General features: G+C 36.4%; 3 protein-coding genes across 6 annotated transcripts; all 3 read left to right on the top strand.

Moving 5' to 3' along the window:
* Nucleotides 1–1,807: 1,807 nt before the first annotated feature.
* Nucleotides 1,808–8,354, top strand: LOC136240671 (uncharacterized). Its single transcript, XM_066031691.1, has 9 exons — nt 1,808–1,992; nt 5,645–5,776; nt 5,821–5,949; nt 7,331–7,403; nt 7,454–7,515; nt 7,571–7,741; nt 7,800–7,823; nt 7,871–8,091; nt 8,210–8,354. Exons 1-9 carry the CDS (start codon nt 1,903–1,905, stop codon nt 8,232–8,234), a joined length of 927 nt encoding a protein of 308 aa, XP_065887763.1. The 5' UTR covers nt 1,808–1,902; the 3' UTR covers nt 8,235–8,354.
* A 1,390-nt stretch (nt 8,355–9,744) lies between these two features.
* Nucleotides 9,745–11,028, top strand: LOC136241375 (uncharacterized). 4 transcript variants are annotated; one of them, XM_066032568.1, is made up of 6 exons: nt 9,745–9,792; nt 9,844–9,925; nt 9,966–10,027; nt 10,077–10,228; nt 10,289–10,322; nt 10,373–11,028. In XM_066032568.1, the coding sequence occupies exons 1-6, from the start codon at nt 9,757–9,759 to the stop codon at nt 10,409–10,411; spliced, it is 405 nt and encodes a 134-aa protein (XP_065888640.1). In that variant the 5' UTR covers nt 9,745–9,756; the 3' UTR covers nt 10,412–11,028. The 4 variants fall into 4 exon arrangements, 1 of the variants encoding a protein (XP_065888640.1); XR_010694269.1 differs by lacking the exon at nt 9,745–9,792 and having other exon boundaries at nt 9,832–9,925; nt 9,972–10,027; nt 10,120–11,028; XR_010694268.1 differs by lacking the exon at nt 9,745–9,792 and having other exon boundaries at nt 9,832–9,925; nt 9,972–10,027; nt 10,087–11,028.
* Nucleotides 11,029–16,166: 5,138 nt separating this feature from the next.
* LOC136240279 (uncharacterized) lies at nt 16,167–23,578 on the top strand. The gene is made up of 8 exons (XM_066031220.1): nt 16,167–16,351; nt 20,094–20,219; nt 20,272–20,403; nt 22,655–22,730; nt 22,785–22,846; nt 22,895–23,056; nt 23,111–23,134; nt 23,186–23,578. Exons 1-8 carry the CDS (start codon nt 16,259–16,261, stop codon nt 23,456–23,458), a joined length of 948 nt encoding a protein of 315 aa, XP_065887292.1. The 5' UTR covers nt 16,167–16,258; the 3' UTR covers nt 23,459–23,578.
* The last annotated feature ends 5 nt before the right edge of the window (nt 23,579–23,583 follow it).

Here is a 23,583-nt window from a genome sequence, read left to right as displayed (position 1 = left end):
TAGTTATACCATGGCCAAGAGGGATTTGCCTGATATATATGCCCAAGCCCGAGGGCCGCGGGCATATATATCAGGCAAATCCAGAGTGGCCATGGTATAAGTAATATATACCACTCTGGCATGCTCACCTAATAGGTGAAGGAAGACAAACCTGCATTCACCACATTACTTTTATACAGAGGTTTGTAAAAATCGATTGTGGGTTTAAATTGTGGGCACAAAAAAGAAATGATTGTGGGTTTCACTGGTTGTAGTGATACCATTTTAAACCAAATAATCACTTTGTGGATGAATAAAGTTACCTAAGGTGCTAAAATAAACACTTAGACATATAGGTTGTGAATGTTTGAGGCATCTTTTCGTACAGTTGAAATGTACTCTGTTGAAAAACAATCCACATTGCAAAAATGATTATTTAGTGATGCTTAGTAACTGAACTATGCAATGCTGACTCACTCATTTCTTTTTACTTCACAACAATGCCCCTGACTAAATCAACATGTTTAATTCAAACCCACAATGCAAAACTTTAAGCATCTCTATATAAACAATCAAAGGGAACTGATGCTTTGTAGCTGCCTCAGCATCAAAGGCAGTTGTGGTCAGGGCTATATCATGATATTGCCCTAACCACAGGGCAATATCTAGATATTGCCCTGTGGTCAGGGAAATATGTGATATATAACCCTGTGATTTCCTTTGATCTGAGGTGTCAAAGTGGTATATATATATATATATATATATAATTTTATTATTTAATTTGTCAGAGAAAGGCATACAATGTACAAGGGTGGTCCCCTATAAGACATAGCTATAACTATATACATGCATACACAAAAAGATACAATCTAGCTAGGCACTTCACAAAAAGCATGCCTGGAATGGCATTCCAAAAATGGTGTGTTCACAAAGTACAAATACTGAATAAATAGTGGCCTGTAGTGGAGCCTGTGGAGGACGTTACTTGCTAGAGGTACAACTGAAATTAAGGATGTAAATTGTAAGGTGGATGTCATAAAGGAAGATTAATATTATCGGAAAACTTCTACTTTGGTTGAAGAAGACATCATCAGCTGATAAACAGCTGTTCTTTAAACTGTATGTGCGTGCAGTGTGCTGATGATCAATGATCACAGCATTTTCTTTCTCTCATCACCATGATGACTCCTGGGGATTTCCCTCACTTTTATCAAGGATAGAGGTTATCACACTGTTTTCATACATGACAGAAAAATTGAACCCATACAGTGGAATCCCACTTATCCGGATTCTCGGTTAACCGAACTACGGAAATGACTGTTTTATTAGAGTAGTGGCTGTTCTATTAGGGTAGTTGAAAATCCTGATATTTTCAAGTTTTCTTTATGGTTATTTATACAGTTTCAGAGATACGGACTTTTCAGACTTATGGACCACCCCTGGTCCCAAGGGGTTCGGATACTGAGGTTCCACTCTACTTGGTTGACAGTTGACCCATTGGTGTTTCCTGCTCTGATGGAATTGGTCCAGCTGCAACTGTTGTCTACAAAAAGCTCGCAACACTGATCTCTGAGAAACGTGGTAGTCAGACACTGTTTTGGATCAGATGTACACTTTCTTATTCGTTACTTCGTTCTGCATAAGATCAAGCCATCACAGGTGTAATTTACAATATCTAACTAATGTTCCAACAGTTTGGAATTGGAGGGTTAAGTTATCTTTTTTATGTGTAATAGTAGTAAAAAACCCAATGCATAGATGGTTGACCTTCGTGATTACGCAATTTGTGCCAGGCACGTGTAAGTCTCGTTAACCTGGTAAAGGGGAAATCCCGAGTCAGATGACTCAGCGCGTTGACTCATTGAACTCGTGACTGTCGTTGATGTGATTTGAGTAGTTGATGTGATTTGAGTAGTCAAGTTGATGGAGATGATAATATACCAGTTTAGTTTTTACATTTTGACGGTCATTCCCGCGGTGCTGTCATACGACATTGATTCAAGATCATTCCGGGTACGTACGTTATAAACTATATAGTTACTTTAATAGCGACGATATATACGTAGCCTTTTATAGCTATAGGCCGGAGGCTAGGGTGCATGGCTACGTACGGCAGGGCAACCATCCATCATAACTCTATAGAATGGTTGATTTTCAGTTCTATAAATTGTGACAAACAAACATTATTTACTTGTTAGCTGATGCAATCGAGGATGCAATTATGGAAAGTGGGGAATCAGTGGGACAATGGGCATGCCAGGATAAATACATAGGGTGATGTTGTTTTCATCAATTAGGCACTGGATCAGGGCAGCAAACCAGCCTCGCTCTTCCTTCGTAAAAGATTTACAGCGTTACAAATGAGCAGTACGAGAGACATCTCTGCAATTAATCCAGTCACTGTCTTATGAAGGAGTTTGCTACATGGAATGGACATTATGCTTAATCGGCACAGAAGCACTGTAATTTTGACAAACTAACCTGCAGAACTAATTCACAATGGTGATTGTAACACTAATGTAGTGAAGGCTAATGGGTGCCAAAATGTCGAAATAATTTCAGAGCATTCCCTTCCGCCATTCAATTCACCATAGAAAAAGTAAGTGATTTCAACCGTAACATGACACGCTTAAATTTCCTCTGATTTTCTTCTGCTATAGCTCATTTTAATTGCTATTCACTGCTCTTGCCAAATCTGGTCTGGAATCTGAGGTATCTATCATGTGCTGTGGATTATTACATCTTTTATTTTGTGCCTTCAAAACACCAGGGGTACATGTTTTAGGGGCCTAATGTATATATGGGGAAATTAGCTATATACACCGGGTTGGTTTAGGTCATTTTGATGTGCCAAAGTTTCTGTGAATTGGACTTCTTCTGGCATTGTTGTACTCGCAGAGAGTTGCTCTACATGTATCACACCCGAAAAGTTACTAAACAGACTCGGCTGTACACATTACTTTAATTTTAAATGGTTTTTCAATCGAACTGTATTGGACATGCCTGTTCCAGCTGGCATTTTTGCCATGGACAAAAGTAGCTATGCAGTAGTGGAGAAAGAATTGGGACATGAGATTGAAGGAGGACAAAGGTAAGTCCACAGTGTATCTGCTGCGGTTGGTGAAAAGGCATGTCTTGATCAGGCCAAAGATTATGCTAACTGATACTGCAATTACAGTGGTTACTGAACCAAAAGTTGGTTCAATATCGTACCAGCTATTGAACCGACAGTAAAAAAAAGGTTGCTGAAATGAAAAAAATATGTAGCATCCAGGGTACAAACCCTGGACCATCATGTGATGGTTCTGTGTACTATACCAGCTGTGATACCTCTGCTAGCTCCCCAACTCCCTTACTTTTTCGCTTATTAGCTCCTGGGTTAAGTAACCACTCCCTTACATTTAATATCCACATTTTTTGCCATTATTCCACAATTTGGCTTGTTAGACATGGAAGTATAACTACTACTTTCTACACATCTTAAACCAGCTTCAAACCCTGTACACCATTAATGAAAGGCGTGCTATGGCAACACCTCAAGGTGCTAACTTTTAACTGCTTCCAGTCAAAAATATAGTTGCCCATGCAAGTGTTACCATACCACTCTTTCTTTTAACTGTGCAGATAACTTTGTGCATATAAACCCTATAGATTCAAAATGTTTAACAGCTCTTACAGATTAATTTTTTTTGACTGCCAATAAGATTGGTTTTAATAATAGTTCATAATATAAAATAGTGAGGTAGAGGAACACATTATGAACTCTTACATGGTTTCAATAATGGATAAATTTAAAAAAAATACTTAATTTGATAGTGGTAGTTATTGACTTGCCGATGCACCCACCCATTCATGCACTAATGATACACATGAATTCAACAGAACGTTGACCTATCTTCTTTTTAAATTCTCAGAACACAATGGCTTAGTAGCTAATAATGATTGTACTGCACTATTGCAGTCAAGCATAAACGACTGTTTTATTAAAGTAAATCTCTTCAATGCATGAGATCAATGGTATCTATGTCACTGCATAGAACATATTGTAAAGTTGATATGCTATTGACTATAAATACTCTGTTATCTAAACCTGAATTTTCTGACCACCTCAATTAGGCCATCATTGCTTAATTGTTTCTTGTCCCTATAGTACAGCAAAAATTGATGTGGGTGGGAGGTGATTATTGATTGTTAATTATATCCTTGGCTGTTGTATTTGAATATATGACTACTCTATTAAAGTATCTCGATCTAGATAAGTGCAACACTATCCACCCCATAAGATAACAGTGGAGGGGATTTCAGCCCCTTTGCTACTTGCTCTTCTGCTATATTGCCTATTCCTTAAACTCAACATGTAGAAATTCGGTTTCTGCCTTAATCTTAAAATAGTGCATTCACATGATCTATAATCAAATAATTATAATTTGGTGCGGCTCAGGGTTTTTAATAAGTATTTCGACTCTGAGCCAAACTGGCCCAACCCAGATATCAACTGCTCCACTAATAATATGCAACTGGGCCAATCAGCTTATGTTTAATGTGTATTAGTAGCAAAGTACTGAGAAAATTGGAGCAGAGCCATGAGTTGTGTGGGTCATTTTGTGTTCACACCGGGCCAATGGAGTGCCATATTGCCTTATCAAATACCCTGGTGTGGCTGCTGCCTAAAGATTGTTGCAGATGGTCATGAGAATTAAATAATGATGGCCTTATTCAAACACCATAACAGCTGTTCAATTGCAGTATTCTGTTACTAAGTGTGTATTCTATTAGAGTATATAAGTGTACATTTTTAAAAAGCAAGTGAACATAATTCTGTATATACGTAAATCACTTAAACAAATTCACTGACCTGTCTAATTAAAGTGTTAGATAACTGAGGTTCTACTACGCATGACTTAACTGAGCAACTTATTTATCTCTATAATTCAGTGTTATGAAGTATGCAAGCTTCTGGAAACTGGCTCACATTATTTTTGGCATTTACCACACTGTGTGGTTGTGGGCATATCTGTACCACAAAATGAAGCTATGGAAACAAGGTTGGGTAATACAGACACATCAGGATCCATATCAAGTTCTTTTATTAATAACTTTAATCAGATATTGCAGTGGGCCCTGTCACAGTGTGACTAGCTTTGCCACACTGGACTACAAAGTTTCAAACAACTTCACTGAGCTTCAACTAGCAAAACAAATTTATAGGTACAAAACTACACAAAATCCTATCATATATTACAAGGCATATGCATGCAAAATAATAATTCCTAAACTAACAGTATACAGAAACAAAAACATTAGCAATACACACTTACACAGCACAATATACAATGCTTGCAAAAATCTGCCTACTCTATACAAGTTATGCAATTACAAAATCACCAATACAAAAATCAGGATAAAAATTAAACAGTTCAATCTTTCAAAAGCTTCTTTTGGCACCTTTGTTATGTTCCATGAAGCGTCGGCCTATACATAGTATTATAATACAACCAATTATATCATTTTCTGTGTACCATGCTCCTGATGGATTGATTGTAACTAGTATACCCTCAAATGTGTTATTAGCAAGAATTCAACCTACAAGAAATGCATATTGGAATTATCCTGTATGTAAAGTTAAGGCATTTAAACTAGAATATGATTTTATTTTATATAAAAGATACTGAATGGTTCTGCTACTATTGGATATTATTCATGTGACCATCGTAAAGAAAATACTTATGGTTTTCACTGTGATCAAAACTTCATAGTGTATCGTGAAGCAGCCAAGATTTCTGTTGCAGGAATTAGGGTAAGTTTCTCTCAACCTTGATTGCATTGTATTCTCTCTTTAAGGGATATGTAACTGACGAACCACAGTTTGCCTGTGGTGAAGTTGATCCTCCCAATAATGTTAGTATTGGGTGGGCAGCATTAGTGAAGTTGAGTGATAATGACACTTGTGACTGTAGTGTAGAACAGAAGGTACGTGAATATCTATCAGTGAAACTGATTAATATAATTGTATATATAGAGGGATAATGTATAGGTTTACATTTCACTACCAAAAACTCTATTAAGCTGAAACTAGTTTCAAATCTCCATCTCTGTATGATTTAATGGTCTATAGTATGTTCACGTTGAGCTGAATCCTGAAAAATAGCTAAAAATTGAAAGTGGATTTTTTCTCAACAGAGTTAACATTCAGCCAACCAGATGATTATTGGTAACAGCAAAGGTGTCAACAACAGACACGTACGGTTTGGCTCCATTACAAGTTCAGGAAAGGGCTGTAATGGACACTGTACTTATATGGCTTCCCCATAGGAAATGTATTGCAAAAAATTTGATTGGCCGTAAATATTATGTCAAACATTTGACCAACAAGATTTTGAAATATTTGTAGCGGGTCAAGTAGCACTACAAATGAGCCAAATTTCAAGATCATGTGTAGTTGCATCCATGAATTATTAAATGTTTTTGAGGATTCAGCTCAACGTGAACATACTATAGTATTACCAAACCCAGAAACAATTTAAAACATGCATTGTGACATCTTCTACAAAATTCTTTATTAAAACAAAATAATTTTGTTACTTTCTGACTTATGTCTTCATACTGTATAGTAGATTATTATAGTCTGAGGTTTCAGGAAAATAAAATAACCATGATGCAAAGTTTAGTGATTGATAACCATCACTAAAAATTCAATGTTTAATAAATTCTATATTACAAAAGCATGCATTTTAACTAGCAGAGTGGAAAAAGGTGAACTAGGTGTGCATGGCATAGTGCATGAAGCCAGTCCATCATTTCTGTCACATGTCCACAGAAGAATCCAGCATGCATAGACTGGGTTCACAGGACCTGCATGCAGGCTAAACTGCAATCATGTTTTGGTTTGAGCATTTTGTTAGTATATAGTCTATGATTTGAATCATGTTTCCTATATCTGTACCCTGTTTAACTCACATTACTGCCATTTACTGGGCATAGTTTTGGTTAGGAAAACTTTCCAAAGTGATTAGTAATAGAGATTTCAGCAGCATGTTACCTGATCACCCAATAACATTTTTATTATATATCACACTAAAATAGCTAGTTGCAAATTAAATTTTAGCATCTTATCTCAAGCATTAAAATTAATTTTTTTCACTATACTTTGTAAGACTTCATTTTAGGGAGATAGGTTTTTCGTGTTGCTTTTCAAGCAGTATTTTAGTACTCAGTGTTTAGTGTACTACACACTATTTAAGAGTTTAGGTTTCACAGAAACCACAAATGATGTTCAATCAATTACTGTGTGCATGGCCATTTTGTCAAATATGACATCACATTTGTTCATTGGTATCTTTTGTGTTTACAGCTACTACAGGTTCAACAAGCAGGATACCAGATGGCTCTTCTAGTATATAGCAATTGTTCTGATGAAAATCACAGTGAGGGTATTTGAAAAAGTGTTTGGTCTAACATTACTTGTATCATATAGATGTACACTTTCAGTCTGACACTAACGTTACTATAAACATATCAGCTGTTACTGTGTATAAGGTATGAATGGACACGATTAGTTCAGTATCTGTATTCCTTTTAATTCTTTGCAAAGAAACTGGCAAGCAAGTTGATGGAATATGCTGTCCCTACAACTAAAGCTGATGAAGCTGTGCACGTGATTGTGAAAATTCACTACGCAGAAAAAATTACTACAGGAAAAATATTAATTGGTGTTGGAGTTTTCATAGGGACACTATTGGTTCTGTGCTCACCTTGTATAATAGTAAGTTGGAGTAGTTTGTTTAATGCATACCTATACATCCATGATATCTTCACTATAGATCTTCACTTTTTCTTGCTGCAAGGTTAGTAGTTATTGTTGGTTGGGTTAATGAATAAATGTTGCTATCAGAAAATGTGTTCAAAGAATGTCTGTTCAATTCTGAGGTGTTGGAAATGTAGATGGAGACGAGACAGATATGAAGTGTTAACAGCTACAGAATCTCTATCATTACCTAGTAACAATAAAGGAAGTGTTGCTAATTATCAAGATGAGAATCGGATTACTGAACTTACTAAATCACAGGAAAAACATGAGAACATTCCATTACAAGCAATGAAAACAACAAACAAGTACGGTGGAGCAGTAGGAGATTGACATTGTGCTATTGTGTATACCATATTTCACTGTAAATAAAAATGCATATATAGTGCTGCCTTTTTAAATTTGTGTGCCTTTTTTGACACATAGATTCTTAGATAGAGTAATGCTGTAACATCATGCAGATTGCTATCTTCAGATACACCATGCAGTTTTTCACAACTTGTAATTAGGAGTCGTTACTATATAGTTTGTGTATATGGAATATTATAAATAGTATATTATGATCATGTGACCACCCAGTATAAAGAATTGATAGCTAGTAGATTATCAGTATACTCTTTACAGCTGCATGCTTGTCATGCACATTAAATGTAACAAACTGTTATAGTTACTCTTCCTAATGTGACAGTCAGTTTGTGGTTGCGCACATGTTTACATGCACACGCATGCAAAACTTAAATTGATAGCACACATGCAGTAAATTCAAATGGATCAATTCAACCTCCATGAGTAAATTTAAACTACAAACGTTTTTGTTAAAATGACCATCTAAAAGTGGTTATATAACTAGGGTAGGCTTTTGGACTAAATCAGTCAAAATAACTAGGGTAGGTCAATGTAACTGTTCACTTAGGATGTTGAAATAACATATTTGGGTAATTTCAGTGTGTATGGTCAAGTCTACTATGGCACAGACAAGATGACCAGCTACATGGTTAAATTTACAGTACACTGGCCATTATAACATTTGTGTTACATCCCACAATCAAAAGTGAACATGGAGAACATAGGTTTTATATACAATTTGAAAACTCTATAAGATCAGGTATGTTTAAAGTATTAAGATGCAGTACGTAACAATTATTGTGTGTATGTGTCATAGATAGACCAACGTATGTTATTACTAATGATGACTGACTTCTTAATTAGTGTAAACAAACAAATATTTTGTGATGTGAGTTATTTTACCACAGATGGTTAAAATAACCATGATGGCAAGGTCATTTCAAACACCTGGCTAGAGGTTGAAGAGACTTTAGGGCATCTGGGTAATATGACTATATCTGACAAAGTTAAAATAACCAAGTACATCCTTGGGTCATTAGTACCAAAAAATCGGTCATTTGAATTGCAGGTTAAACAATCCAAAAATTTGGGTCATTTGCACCCATTTGAATTTACAGTGCACTATTATATCAGCATGCATGATTAAGTCTGATTTTTTCACTTTTGCAATGTTTTTTTTTTAGTTATATACAGCTCTTACTTTGGCAACCTTTTTGGTGCGACAAACTTTTTTAGTTACAACTTTTATTTTCTTTCTAGTGCACTCTTTATGCTACCTTTATTTTCTCACTACATGCCCTGGCATAACTTTTTATATACATTTATTCTCTCACTCAGTGTGTACCTACTACTTACCCAAAACACCAACATTTTCTCTTCAATTAATGAAATTGAGTATACTTCATTGCAACTTTAAGGAAGGTGATGACAGTAAGTATGTGGTAAAGTGAGCAGGAGTGTATTTAGTACACTACGTATATAGGTTTTATTTGGTACGGTAGGTGTGTGTGAAAAAGGTAGCTTTTCGCAAATCCGGTCACATATATAGTGCCTGTATATCCTTATATACAGTTACAACTCTTTTTTTGGTGTAGAGAACAACTATAGTGGTTGCACATGATGTACAGATGAACATTTGTCATACAATTCACTCCATCTTGCCAGTATGATTCACACAGTCACTCTTATGCATGCCTGACTTATTCTGTTTATAGTTACTACAGATCCAACAAGCTGGATACCAGATGGTTCTGTTAATGTACACCAATTCGTCCAACCGTTCAGATGAAGAGCAAGGTAAAGATTATAATCATGATTATGCTAGTATATTATACAGATGTAGATCTTCAGTCTGACACTAATGTTACTATAAACATATCAGCTGTTACGGTGTATTTGGTAAGGGCTTAATGTGCACAACTACATCATCATGTAATTTTACCAAAAGAAATTAACAGACAGCTTAATGGAATATGCTGTACCTACTGTAGAACTTGATGAAGCAATACAAGTGATTGTAAAAGTTCACTATGGAGATGGTAGTACTGTGCTGGAGATAATCTTGCCGCTGGCTGGTTTTGTAACAACAATATCAGCATAGTGAGTTACACATACATAGGTTCTGCCAATTAATACAATGTGCCAACTCAAAATTAATAGCTTAAGCATATTAAAAATTGCATGTAATCTCAAGGTAAGTGATTATAAGGTGATTTTGGAGTATGATTATCAATAATGTTATAGAGGCAAAAAAAAGGGCACACAAGCAAGAAATGGATATGAACCATTACATGAACCAGAAGTCTCACACACATTTACACCACAGGCCATGAACAATCTTACCAATTCACAAGATGAGAACACACCACTACAAATTATAGAAGGTAATTGCAAGACAAACCAATATGGTAGTGTGGTGGAAGATATGTCTTATAGCATTGAAGCCCTTCCACCCCACCAGCATGATACTCTACTTACTATATCACAAGGTGAACATGAGACTGCACTTCTACAAACTATGGAAAATAGCCATGAGACAAAAACTTATGATGGTGTGGCTGAAGTAGATACCTATGCCAGTATAGAAGCTATACCTCACACAACTCAGCTTACTAATTCACAAGATGATCAAGAGAACACAGTCATCGAACGTAACCACGAGACAAACAAATATGGTGGGGTAGTGGAAGATTCCTCTGCTAGTAATATCAAATATACTCCACAACACCAACATACTATAATGATGATTAGAACTACACAAGTTGGTAGTAACCATATACTGAGTATTACAGTTGTTAGCTACTGCATGTGGTCTGATACTAACAAAAACCACTTAAATAAACTGCATACACACACATTTACAACCAACATGAAGTATTTGCAATAGAAGTTTGTATACACTCTAGTCCATAAAGCTGTTTGATTGTGTTGAATTGTAATAGTCCATGCACTACCAGTGTTGGGAGTAACAAGTTACCTTACTTGCAAATGTAACGCGTTACCTAAGTATGAATAAAGTTACTGTAACGAGTCTAATATAATTACATAATTTTATTACTTTAAGTAACGAAGTTACTAATCTCGTTAGTAATCCACTGAGTAACACCTAGCCACTACGAAGTAACAAAGCCTACTGAATGAAGTTTATTCACCAGCTTCTTGCTTATAACCAAGATTTGCACATTGTCCAACAACACAACCATGTCACATAATAAAGTGGTAGTGCATGGACACAAAATAATATAATATGTAATATTATTACAGTGTATGGGTAATATGTAACTGTAACTAAATAGTTCAGCTGTAAATAATATGTAATATTTGACTAGTTACATTTAACAAGTAACTGTCCTAACACAGTGCACTACCTAGCTATAAGCCATAATATTGTTAAACTTTGAGACATCAGTAGAACATGCAGCAAGTGTTTTTGAAAAGAAAAGACTGTAAAAACAGAATGTAAATATATAGTACATAGCTATCCTCAGCTGCAATACAATTATTGTGATATTCTTAATATCATGTTAATCACAGGATAGTTATACAACAAATATACAACTCAACACAACACTACTAACTACATGTTACATGAAAGTCTGTATGCACAGTCACATGTGCGCATGGGTGTTGTTACATCACTACAATTAAGGAATTTCTTTTTGAAAATATATACTAAATTTAGTAACATGCATTTTAATCAATAAAAAGAGCAATTTTTTTGGTAAGCTAAAGACCAGCTGTATGGATGACATCTGGAAAAATATCTCTATTGCTACTGTAATTATACCGTCTGCAATGAGATCAGCAGCTTTCAGTTTAAACTAGCGCCGTCCGCCTGATGTGAAATTTCATTTGTTATTTCTATTCACGTGATACTTTTGCATTTGGCTTACGTGGACAACCAACCTGAAATAGACTGTAGTTACATACAGCTTTTAAAAGAAAATGTAATTATGACTGCTGTATTGGAGTGATCGATTGTTCTATTAGAGTGGTTGACTGCTCTATTAGAGTATACTAACCTGCCCTCTAGACTCAGAACACAACATTTAATCTGCTAGGTCTAGAAAACAAAGCAAGGCTGAGTATCATCAATTGCTTGCGGAATTTGATTACTTACAGATCCCAAACTATTATGAAACCATTGAAATTAGTGTGCTAGGTCACTACCTAGCTACCTTCTTCCATTCAGAACAACAAGAACTTTATTGACTTTGTGTAACCACCAAATCTTCCATCCGAAAGATCCTCGACAATGCTGCTCGTCAATGTATGACATGTTCGCGCAAAAGATTTTCTTGGCCAGGAATTGTAGTGATTGGTCAACTGAGCACTTAACTTAATTTTTTGTCTTGTAATTATTCAGTTATTAATCTTTTTTTTTTTTACATGTACACACCTTGCCGTGCCCATAAGATCTCATTTTGCTTGATCTGACTGTGGTCGCACGAGACCGAGGACTATAATGTATTGTATGTATCCATCTTATTACTACACTGTAAAAATTTAGTAGTGAATTGCTTTGCCACAATACTCACTACTTGGTGGTCAATGTAGTGACGTTCACTACAAAATTAGTAGTGAACGTCACTACAAAAAAATAGTGAGTATTGTGGGCAGACATTAGTAGTGACGTTCACTAGTTTGTTTTTACTGTGTATAACGATGGTTCTCTCTCTCTCTCGATTTTGCATTGCATTTAATACAAGCACTGAATGAGCTACTTGGAGCACTTAATTTAGCTTCTTATTAGTGGTATTCAGTAAACTGTAGCTAATGGGCTTTTGCTACTGAAAATTTGGACTTGTAGCTATACTGACCTTTTTGATAAAATTGTGGACCTTTTTGCTATAATTCAAAATTGTGAACCTTTTTACTGAAATTGTGGACCTTTTTTCCGTTCTTCAGAGCCGCCCAAACTCCCTGCAGCATGGCTACGGGCCTAACATGTCAAGACACATACCGACATGGTAGCGTGCCCAGCGAGGTGCCCAGCAAAAACGATCCTGCAGGAGTCCTGCAAGTTCCTGCAAGAAATGACCGGATTCTCTTGCAAATTAAAGATCCTGGAACGCTCTTGCAAGATCTTGCTTAAAGTTCTTGCAGGATCGTTTTGCCTGGGCGTATTGTGTGGCTCAAGAAGCCAGCACCACACCTAGTCTGGCGCCTCCCGCCCCTTCGCGAAGGGGCGGGCGGCGCCAGACTACACCACACCATGGTTATCATACAGTACGATAGTATCATACGTGCAGTACGATAGTACCAAGAGTTAATAATAGTAGAGAGGAGACACTCTCCTCTCTACTATTATTAACTCTTGATAGTACCAATTAACTCTTGATAGTACTGTATAGTAGAGACCAAAAAGGAGTAGGCGTGGCCCACGACATGAAATCACCCAAAAACCAGCCTCAATTTTTCCTGACGACGATGAGGCAGTACAAGTACACGGCCGGCAAAAAAAATTTTTGGCTCGCATTTGTGACAACTGGAACACATGAATGTTAACTTTGTTTGTGTTTGTGCTTTGTCCTGTCCTGTCCTGTATCCTTTATTTTTGTATCTTCCTTGCCATATATATATACTGTGGTTTTTGTACATTAGTGTAGTCGCATGTGTCCGAGGTGTATTGTAACCGTGTGAAAATCTTGATGATGGAATTTTCAACTACAGTAGTGACCATAGCACACTGATAAATAGTACTGAAACAAGTGCACAATATTAAATCACAGTAAAACAATAAGAAGTAATATATCCCTGCTGCACTCATGATCAAGATACCATAATGGAAAGGCTGTTGCTATTGTTCTGGCAGTTACGTGAATAAAAATAAAACTTAGAAAAAAAGGTCCTCAAACAAATAAAAAGAAAAAACACAAAATGTCTTGAGTGATAATCAAATAATCAAACCCGGGACCTCCAGTGCTTGAACCCAGAGTCCTAACTATTGTGCTACGTGGCTCCCAGCTACGATCAACTCCCTTTAGTTTCTACTTTATATGTCTCCGAGTGGAGTAACTTCTATTATATTGAAGGTGAAGAAGAAACAAAAGCTGAACCCGACCCTACCCCTAACACTAAAACTACTTTTCGCATCCCCTAAAGTTAAATGCTCGGGACAACCTACTAGACACATTCCCTAAAGTCGAATACTTGGGGCAACCTACTAGACGCGTGCCCTAAAGTTGAATACTTGGGGCATAGCATACAACTAGTGTGCTTGATAGTGAGAAATCTAGTGGACTGCCAGAACAATAGCCCTGACAAAATATTTCCAGCTGCCTGAACAATAGCAACTTTGTAATGGAAATGCACAGTATAGGGATATAACACTTCTCATTGTTTTACTGTGATTTAGTATCGTGCACTATTCCAGCTTGTTTCAGTATTTTTTATTGATGTGCTATGGTCCCTACTCTATATTTGAAAATTCCATGCAAACTTTTCTATGTACTTGTGTATATATACCACACAAAAACAGCCAATCTGTGAAAGAAGGTGTGGCCTTAAAAATTCTGGGTGAAAAAAGTTGTGAAATCAAAGGTGGCAGCCAACAAATGGCTGCAATGATGTTATACTAATAAATTTTAACAATGCATAGCCATTAGTAAACTTTATTAGCAGTACAATTTTCTCACCCAGGCTTTTTAAGGCCACACCTTTTTTCATGGCTTGGCTGTTTTTGTGTAGATATCACTTCTTTTTATAATTGCAAGTTCCAAAGCCAGTTGACTTTGATAACTCATTTTAACTTTTTCCCTTTTACTACAGGACTGCGTGGCTGAAATAAGATAAATACGTAAAGTGGGGTTTCAGACATATGGCGTAGTTCTGTGTCCCCTTATCTGATTGAGAGCAATTTTTTCAGTGGAGTTTCATGCCTGGAAGGGACAAATTTAAAGGAGATAAACCTCCCAGATACGTATATATGAATGGCCAAACTTTAAGCTTTTATTGGTGCTTATTGATCTTTTAGCACACTTTGTAAAAATCCAACTGAGCTGAAATTCGGTGCACACATAAATGGGGTCCAAAGCCATATTGCAGTGCATGCAAAGTTGCATGTAAATCCAATGAACAATTTACAAGTTATGACAGATCATCCATGTTAAAGATTAAGCCTATAAGGTAAACCGTTAAAGGAATGAGTTGAAATTGGTTCAGTATATAAGGTAGTAGCTTAGAAATGATCAAACTAAAGCCACTGAGTTATATAACAAAAAATCATACAACTACATGTAACAAGTGTGATTGAGATACTCTAATAGTGTAGTCATATATCCCACGCCTTGAAGTAGTCAAGTTCATAAGCAATGTGTTAATAAGCATGTCAGTTGTGTATGGCTTAATTGTTTGTAATGTGTAGTTTTTGTAATGGTATATTGCTTCAATTTTTGTTGAACTTGTAGATTTTATGGTGTGTGTGGCTTCAATTTGCTTTGATTACACTTCTTTTAATTTAATGCGTAATTTCCATGTACTGGGGTTTACTGGGATTTAACTACCATATATTTCCAGTTTTACTTTGATGTATGGCTTCATTGGGAGTAAAATGTGCATATTTTCGTGAGTTTTATAAGTTGAGCCTGGCCTGGCATAAAGTTTAGTATTTTTAGGAGTATGGCTCCTCCACAAGGTGAGGGCATTTGCCTCATCCTGGATCCGCCATTATTGCAATATGGCTAAATAGACTATCTTGTGTCACACAACTTCTAGGAGCCATTAACGACTTTCATCACAACCTTGATGCTGGAACCCATATTGATGCCCCGGTTTTCCTAGATTTCTCCAAGCCTTCGACAAAGTTTCTCATAGACTATATCACAACAGATCAACCGGCACAAAGTAGTGTGCCGCCATGACTGACCTCCGTTGCAATCCATGACCACTCAAAATCTCTGGGCTCTCTTGTGGTAGCTATTATCATATTATTCATAAAAAAATTTTTTTTTTAATCTCTGGGCTCCAACTTGCCGCCCATTTAGCGTGGGCCAGCTGGCTCCAACCACAAACCACACTGAAAACGTGCAGCTGGCATAACTGTGCGGGTTCTAAGAAATTATATGCTGACTCGATCGATTACCATAAAATTATTTGTACCCTGTGTTCGCAATCAAAGCACACTCTAGGATGGCGATACTTCACAAATGGCTGGGTTTTCACATTGTGATGATTTTTATCTCAGCGGCATTGTCATATGATATCGATTCAAGATCATTCAAGGTGAGTCCCGGAACAGCACTAATGCCGTGGCAAAGAAACGGTAAAATTTTACCTAGTCGAGGAAATTATTTGCAGCGGTATGAGATTTGTTTACAACCAGCGGTGTTGGTGAATTGGAAATCCACTGCCTAACTGGTAAAGTAGATACTGAAAACAACAACATACTGAACATAAACAACAAACAAGTTCTGTAGGCGTGTCTCCTCCACGTATACGCGGCATTGCCACACCTTGGTCATGGAACTATAGCTACTGTGCGAACCTCCTGAAAAGGAGTGCAAATAAACATCTATAGGTGAGCTTGTATTTGACTAATTTTCTTTGTGTAAATTTGTTACTTTGACCAAATGGCAGCTACAGGCACCTGCAAGACAATATTTTCTCTGGCTGGTTGGTCATTCATAGAATTGGCTGTATGTTTGATCAGCTGACTGGTGACAGTAGTGCAGCAGTTGAAGTGGATATTACATATAGTATACTGTATTGCCACTGGAATTATGGCCTGAGTATTCAACTTTAGAAACTTTTTACCCTGGCTATGCACTATAAAACGAGACAAGCCCCAGCTAAAAACAGGAGCGAATCTCGTCCAGACTTTGGGTCAAAATTATATCACAGGGAAGGCATAGCATGTCAACCTAGGGAGTCTTGAGGATGCCCCCATGAAATTTTATACACCTCAGAGATGGAATCTGAGAGTGATTTCTGCAATTTATAATTGTTGTACATATAGGGTTGAAGTGACCACTTCATTAGGTGCTCTTGTCCCACTAATTACATGTCACCCAGGAAATTTTAGTATAAATATGAATTTGAGGCTGATTTTAGCAGTTTATTGAAATATACACTTGAAAATGGCCTATTATGCTATTGAAAATCCAGCCCATATATGCTATGCTCAAAATTATGCTTTCAAAAATCAATATTGTGTTTTAGAGTTGGCTGTTTTATTAAAGTATATCACTGACTGCTGTATTAGAGTGACTGCTCTATTAATCTTATTTCAGAATAATTAACCAAAAAGCAATAAAATATAAATAAGGTTTAGCATGTTCATGTTTTGCTGCATTTTTGGCATGTGCATTATGCATTTAATTATAGATCTTGAAAATCATTCTAATATATGTGACCGAATTTGACAAAACAAGGCTTCCACACACATCCAATTTTCTGACTTTAACCAGCTGTAACTTGACTACTCAGCAAGCTATTAGCCTAAAATTTTCACAAAGTCCTTCCATAGCATAGTACAATACCAGGTCAAAATATGAAACTAATGGCATCCTCCTACATTGAGTTATGGTACTTCGAAGTCATAAAAGTGGATGTGTGTGGAAGCCTTGTTTTGTCAAATTCGGTCACCTATTATGCTGGCATAATGCTTAATGGTGCTTTTATGCTCAAAATTATGTTGACATAATTGGCATAAGCCTATTGCAATAATTACCATTACTAAAATTAATATTTGCCTAACTTGTACTGTTGTGATTAGGGTAACTGTTTGTTCGTCTTGATGTTTATAGTGTACAACTGTTGATGGGCCATGCAGAGTTCTGGCTGCTGAACTATTTTATACAGCCTGTACAATTGTTTTGCACAGAATGCACACCTATTGTGCACTCAAATACGATGGCAGTAGCTATAGATGGGATCTTAGCATGCAGCTTGCTCCTTTGTAATGCTGACAAACTCTGGATGCTGAAAGGTTTATACATTGAACAGATTTTGGTGCTGTATACTTACTTGCATGGTTGAAGATCAAAAGGAATAAGAGTGCTGTTTTTTCCTTGCAGGAAAGGAAATTAGCATTGTGTATCATTTTAAATCACCAGAAGTAGCCAAAACGATGGTATGTGTTTTATGACCAAATTTGTACTCACTGATTGTCTGATAGCTGAAAACCGACTTAATTTGAGTCTACAAAATAAATGTTCCGACCAGAAAGCACTTTAAAGTTAAAGCACTTCCACACTTGTGCAATATTAAAAAAGCACTTTGGTATGGTCTCGAGCCAAATACAGCACTAGGCTTTGCCTCGTGCTGCAATACATGCCCTCATGCTATTTTTTCCATATTACACTTTCGGCGGTGCTTTAACTGGTACATACAACACTTGCCATTGGAACTACAACATTTATATTTATATGACAGAGATTGGTGTAACTAACTAATGTAGTTAATACATCAGTAGATGTGATATATATGACAACTACATACTACAAGGACAACTACGTTCAGTCACTGTATAACACAGAAACGCACCTTCTCTCAATGATCACTGTACAAATCAAACCCCCACAAAGCAGGTGACACGGACATGACACGAACAAAGTGCGATAATGTAGCAGACGTAACACGGTCAGTGTAACAAACTTTGTATGGCTTCGTGCATTTTGGATAAGGGCCATTGACATGCATACAAAAAATTTGTGCAAGATCCCCCTTGATCCCTAAATCCACCCCTAATACATGATCAGCACATTAATGAATTTGGCAACTTTATACCTCAGTGTTGTACTCTCCTTGGTGTCGATTCACAGATAAAAAGAACTCTATGAAAGGTTTTTTACTTCATTGACCCTGGCAGGAGTGGAGAACAATACTCCAAAGTGAGGGGCGAGGTGAAATGTACGAAGCACACTAACATGAAAAACATGTGAATACTATAGGGACATGCCCCCATAGAAATTTTGAAAGTTTTGGGATTGAATCTGAGAGCATTTTTAGTGGTACGTGTGTACGATACTCTTTTAGTATTATCGCAATGATATACGATACTTGAGATAGGCTCATACACTTGATTCATCTCTTAATGGATGCAGATTGAATAATTCACTTTAAAAAATAAGTAGTGAATATTGTGGCAAGTCACTGTAAATATAATTCTTAGTGGCAGTCACTAAATGTACAGTGATGCTTACTATTTGCCACAGTATTCACTAATTTTTACAGTGTTGCATAGCAGAATCAACTTATGTGTTTCTACTGAATGTTCTATTAGAGTAGTTAGGTGACTGCTCTATTAGAGTATCTCAATCTCCTGATTCACTTCGTATTTCATTCAGACATTCTTGTTTAACCTTTAGCACAAATTCTAGGGCTAATGTCATTGGGTACAATGTATAGCTTCCAGGGATTAGGTGAGATTGCTCCCTCCCATATAATATATGTAGGGCAAACTATGTAAGTACATATGTGCATGTATTGTCTGTGCACCTTCTGTGTCTTGGATAAATTTTTATTCAAAACTCTGTGCCGTGAGATGCTTTGCTACGTGGTGTATAGCTATCTGTGGTTTAAACATAGGTATACATTAAATTAACTTGCAAAAATCACAGTACAAACTATGCGGCTTTTCAAAAAAATGAACCTACATGTATATATATAATATATAATGTCATACCGTATGATGGAACTATCCAGGTCGTCTGTTAAGCATAGGAGTACACAATCGCTTTACTTTACATGCACTCCAGTTTTTGTACTCAACTCTGCATGCTCACATCATGTTATTCTACTTGAAAGTTTGGATACTAGAAAAAAAAAGCTTAGTAATTATGGCTTTGTAGCAACTTTTAGTTAACACCACAAACCAGTTGTTACTTATTGGAATTACAACATGGACATACATGCTGTTCTGAAGGCCTTGGTCTTGTTTACAGTATACTGTGTGTGTATAGCTGTGTAACAAATTTTATATCCATTCTTACAAGTTACACTGTATATATTGACTTTCTTTCAGATTTTAAATGGCTCTGATACACTTGCAGTCTACAATTGTGACACTCGGGATGTGTATGACACTGAATGTGATCAACGCTTCTTAGTGTATCGTGGAGCAGCTAAGATTCCATCTGCAGGAATTAAGGTAAATCTCTTGCGATGTGTTAATCTGGTGACATTGTGATCTCCCTCTAAAGGGATATGTAACTGATGAACCACAGTTTGCCTGTAGTAAAGTTGATCCTCCCAATAATGTTAGTATTGGGTGGGCAGCATTAGTGAAGTTGAATGATAATGACACTTGTGACTGTAGCAGAGTAGAACAAAAGGTATATATGTACTTTGCTATGATTTTATGTGAATTTGTCCATACTTTGAATAAATATTGCATGCAAAAATTCTCAGCTATTAGAAAAACGTTACATGCCAACAACTGGGTACATCTATTCAGGGCCACTGAGAGGATTTAGGGGACCCAGGGCAAATTTAGAAGATGGGCCCCCTATAACCTAGAATTTTCAATAAAGAAAAACAGACAAGAATACATTACAAGAACAAGCTTAGCTAACTAGCTACTAGACTATGACTAAAAGCAAACTAGCTACTAAATGATAAGCTTACACATGCAAACCACATGCCCCCTGGGAAAATTTGAAAATTAGACTCTGAGACTGAATATGAGAGCAATTTTACAAGAACAAGCTTAGCTAACTAGCTACTGGACTACAAGCTACTAACTGATAAACTTATTGACAGTTTTAGCATGCAAAGCATGCCAACCTATGAAGGGGACTGGGGGCATACCCCTCCAGGAAATATTTGAAATTTAGACTCTCTGAGATTGAATATGAGAGTAATTTTACAAAAACAAGCTGACCAACTAAAAGCAAACTGCTAACTACTAACTTATAAGCTTATTTACAGTTTTAGCATGCAAAGCATGCCAAGCTGGGGGTCTGGGGGAATGCTCCCCAGGAAATTTTTGAAAATTTGACCCTCTGAGATTAAATATGAGAGTGATTTTAATAATCTATCACAGTATAATTATGACTGTTGTATTAGGATGATTGCTGTATTAGGGCATCTCAAGTTTGAATTTTAACTTTCTGCCAACTACATACCACCTACGAAATTATTGTACCCTATGCCAAACTGATTTTTAACAGTTACTATGACTAAATATTGCCTGACTGCTGTAATAGGGTGACTGTTCTGTTAGAGTATCTTGATCTTATGTGTAAGTCACACTGTCTATATAGACGCTTTATAAGAATAAGATTTATTACGAATTATGGTTTGCTGCCACTGCTGCACTGCATTGCTATGGATATCATTGAGCTTGGATAGTATCTCTTATACTGGGTATCTTTGAGTCTACAGGGAAGTTATTCTGTGTGGTAGTAGAATTCCATGACAAATGGCCACAATTGTGACAAAACAATCTTTCTGAAATAAATTTACTATCAATTTGGATTTACACATGCCTATTAATCTCCACATGATGCATTTATTCATAAAAAGCGTAGCGACCATGACTGCCCGTCCAATGTTCAACTTGTTGAGTGTTGTATTAGAGTATCATGCAAATATCTAAATGCTCCCCCACTACAGTATGCGTTGAGCTGGATCCTCATAACTCATTGATGCAATTGCACACAATCTTGAAATTTGGCTCATTTTGTAGCACTGCTAAAAATATTTCAAAATCTTTTCGTTCAAATGCCTGACACAATATTTACGGTCAATCAAAATTTCCACCATAATTATGCCAAATCACACATGTGTGTTGTCAACACCTTTACTGTCACCACTAATCATCTGGTTGGCTGAAATGTTAATTCTCTTGAGAAAAACAAAACCACTTTTCATGTTTTTCAGGATCCAGTTCACCTTGTACATACTTTAGAAACTGTACCGAAGCTTGTTAAGGCCACTTCAACTTGATTAGTTGTTTTACAGACAATAATTGCAAGAGTATAATAGGGTTGGTAGGTCACCGTATAAACATAAATACTACAGAAGTTTGGACTAAAGGTATAATAAGATGTTGTGGTTTGTGACGTATGATAGGCTGTAAAAGTACAAGAATCGTTAGCACTGTGCCACACATGCAAAGCTCAGAACAGTCTTATGTGTTTGTGTACTTTGTGAATGTCCTGGTGAGAATTATTAATGTATTTAAATTTGCTGTTTGTCTAAATAATGCATAAAGCCATCCTTGCAAGAAAGAAACGCTGAGAGGTTGAGTTAGTTTGGTCGTTGAACGCGTATTCAACTGATATTACATTATTATGTTCAGTTACTAGTTATATATACAAAGACAAACAGGCAAACTTAGAAGTATTGCATCGATACGCCCTTCTACAGGGATAATTATATGAGAGTATGTCACAGTATAATAAGCTGGTGAATAGCATCAGTGATTTTAAGCTTGTTGTTGAGGCCCATATGAAACCACCTAGCTACAACTTTAAAGCTTTGCCTCGGGCTCATGTCAATAACTACAGTGTAAGATACTCTACATAGTAGATAATTGTGTGCATGTATTTCTTTCCACACATATATTTATGGCATTTACAGCTACTACAGGTCCAACAAGCAGGATACCAGATGGCTCTGTTAGTGTATGTCAGTGATTGTCCCAGAGAAGATGAAAGTGAGTAATCATATTGTCATAATGATAGCCTAATATTATAATTACTATACATAGCTGTACAGCTTCAGTCTGACACTAATGTTACTATAAACATATCAGCTGTTACTGTGTATCTGGTAAGGTTAGACAAATACACTCAAGATGTATTTGAATTTATACAACAGAAATTAGCAGACAGGCTGATAAGATACGCTGTACCAACTACTGAATCTGATAAAGCTGTTCAAGTGGTTGTGAGGGTCCATTATGAAGAGGATTACACTCAGATTATATTAATAATTGGTGGCACTATGTTAGGAATTGTAATCTTTACTATTGCCTTCACTGTGAGTTACAGTTTGCATAGTACCACTCTTACTTTGTTCATTTCAATATAATAGGCTCTCATTGTTTATATGGACAGGGTAAGTGAAGATGCATATGAATTCTGTAAATAATATTATTGTCAATGGTAGAGACAAAGGAGATGCATGCAGGCAGGGAACAGATATGTTTCATTACCTCAACCAGTTCAAACTCGTCAACATACAAACACACCGAAGGTCTCTGACAATAATAAAGCTCAACTTACTAAATCAGAAGATAAACATGAGAACATACCACTACAGAAAATGAAAAGAAACCACAAGATTAACAAATATGGAGGGGTGGTGGAAAATACCTCAGCTAGTGTTAATTCTACTCCACAAGACCAACAAACTAATGGCAATAACAATTACACAATGTAGTGAGTCAAGTGACTATATTGAACCTTACACGTGTGTAACGATAGTGTTTGACTATATGTATACATAAAGTGATTTCTTGGTGTGTTCTAATTTTTATTGCATACATGCAATGACAATTAAGCAGG

The sequence above is a fragment of the Dysidea avara genome, chromosome 12 (genome assembly GCF_963678975.1).
Source record: "Dysidea avara chromosome 12, odDysAvar1.4, whole genome shotgun sequence".
Taxonomy (NCBI): domain Eukaryota; kingdom Metazoa; phylum Porifera; class Demospongiae; order Dictyoceratida; family Dysideidae; genus Dysidea; species Dysidea avara.
Note: the sequence above shows the minus strand (reverse complement) of the source record. Positions and strands in the feature narration are given on the sequence as shown.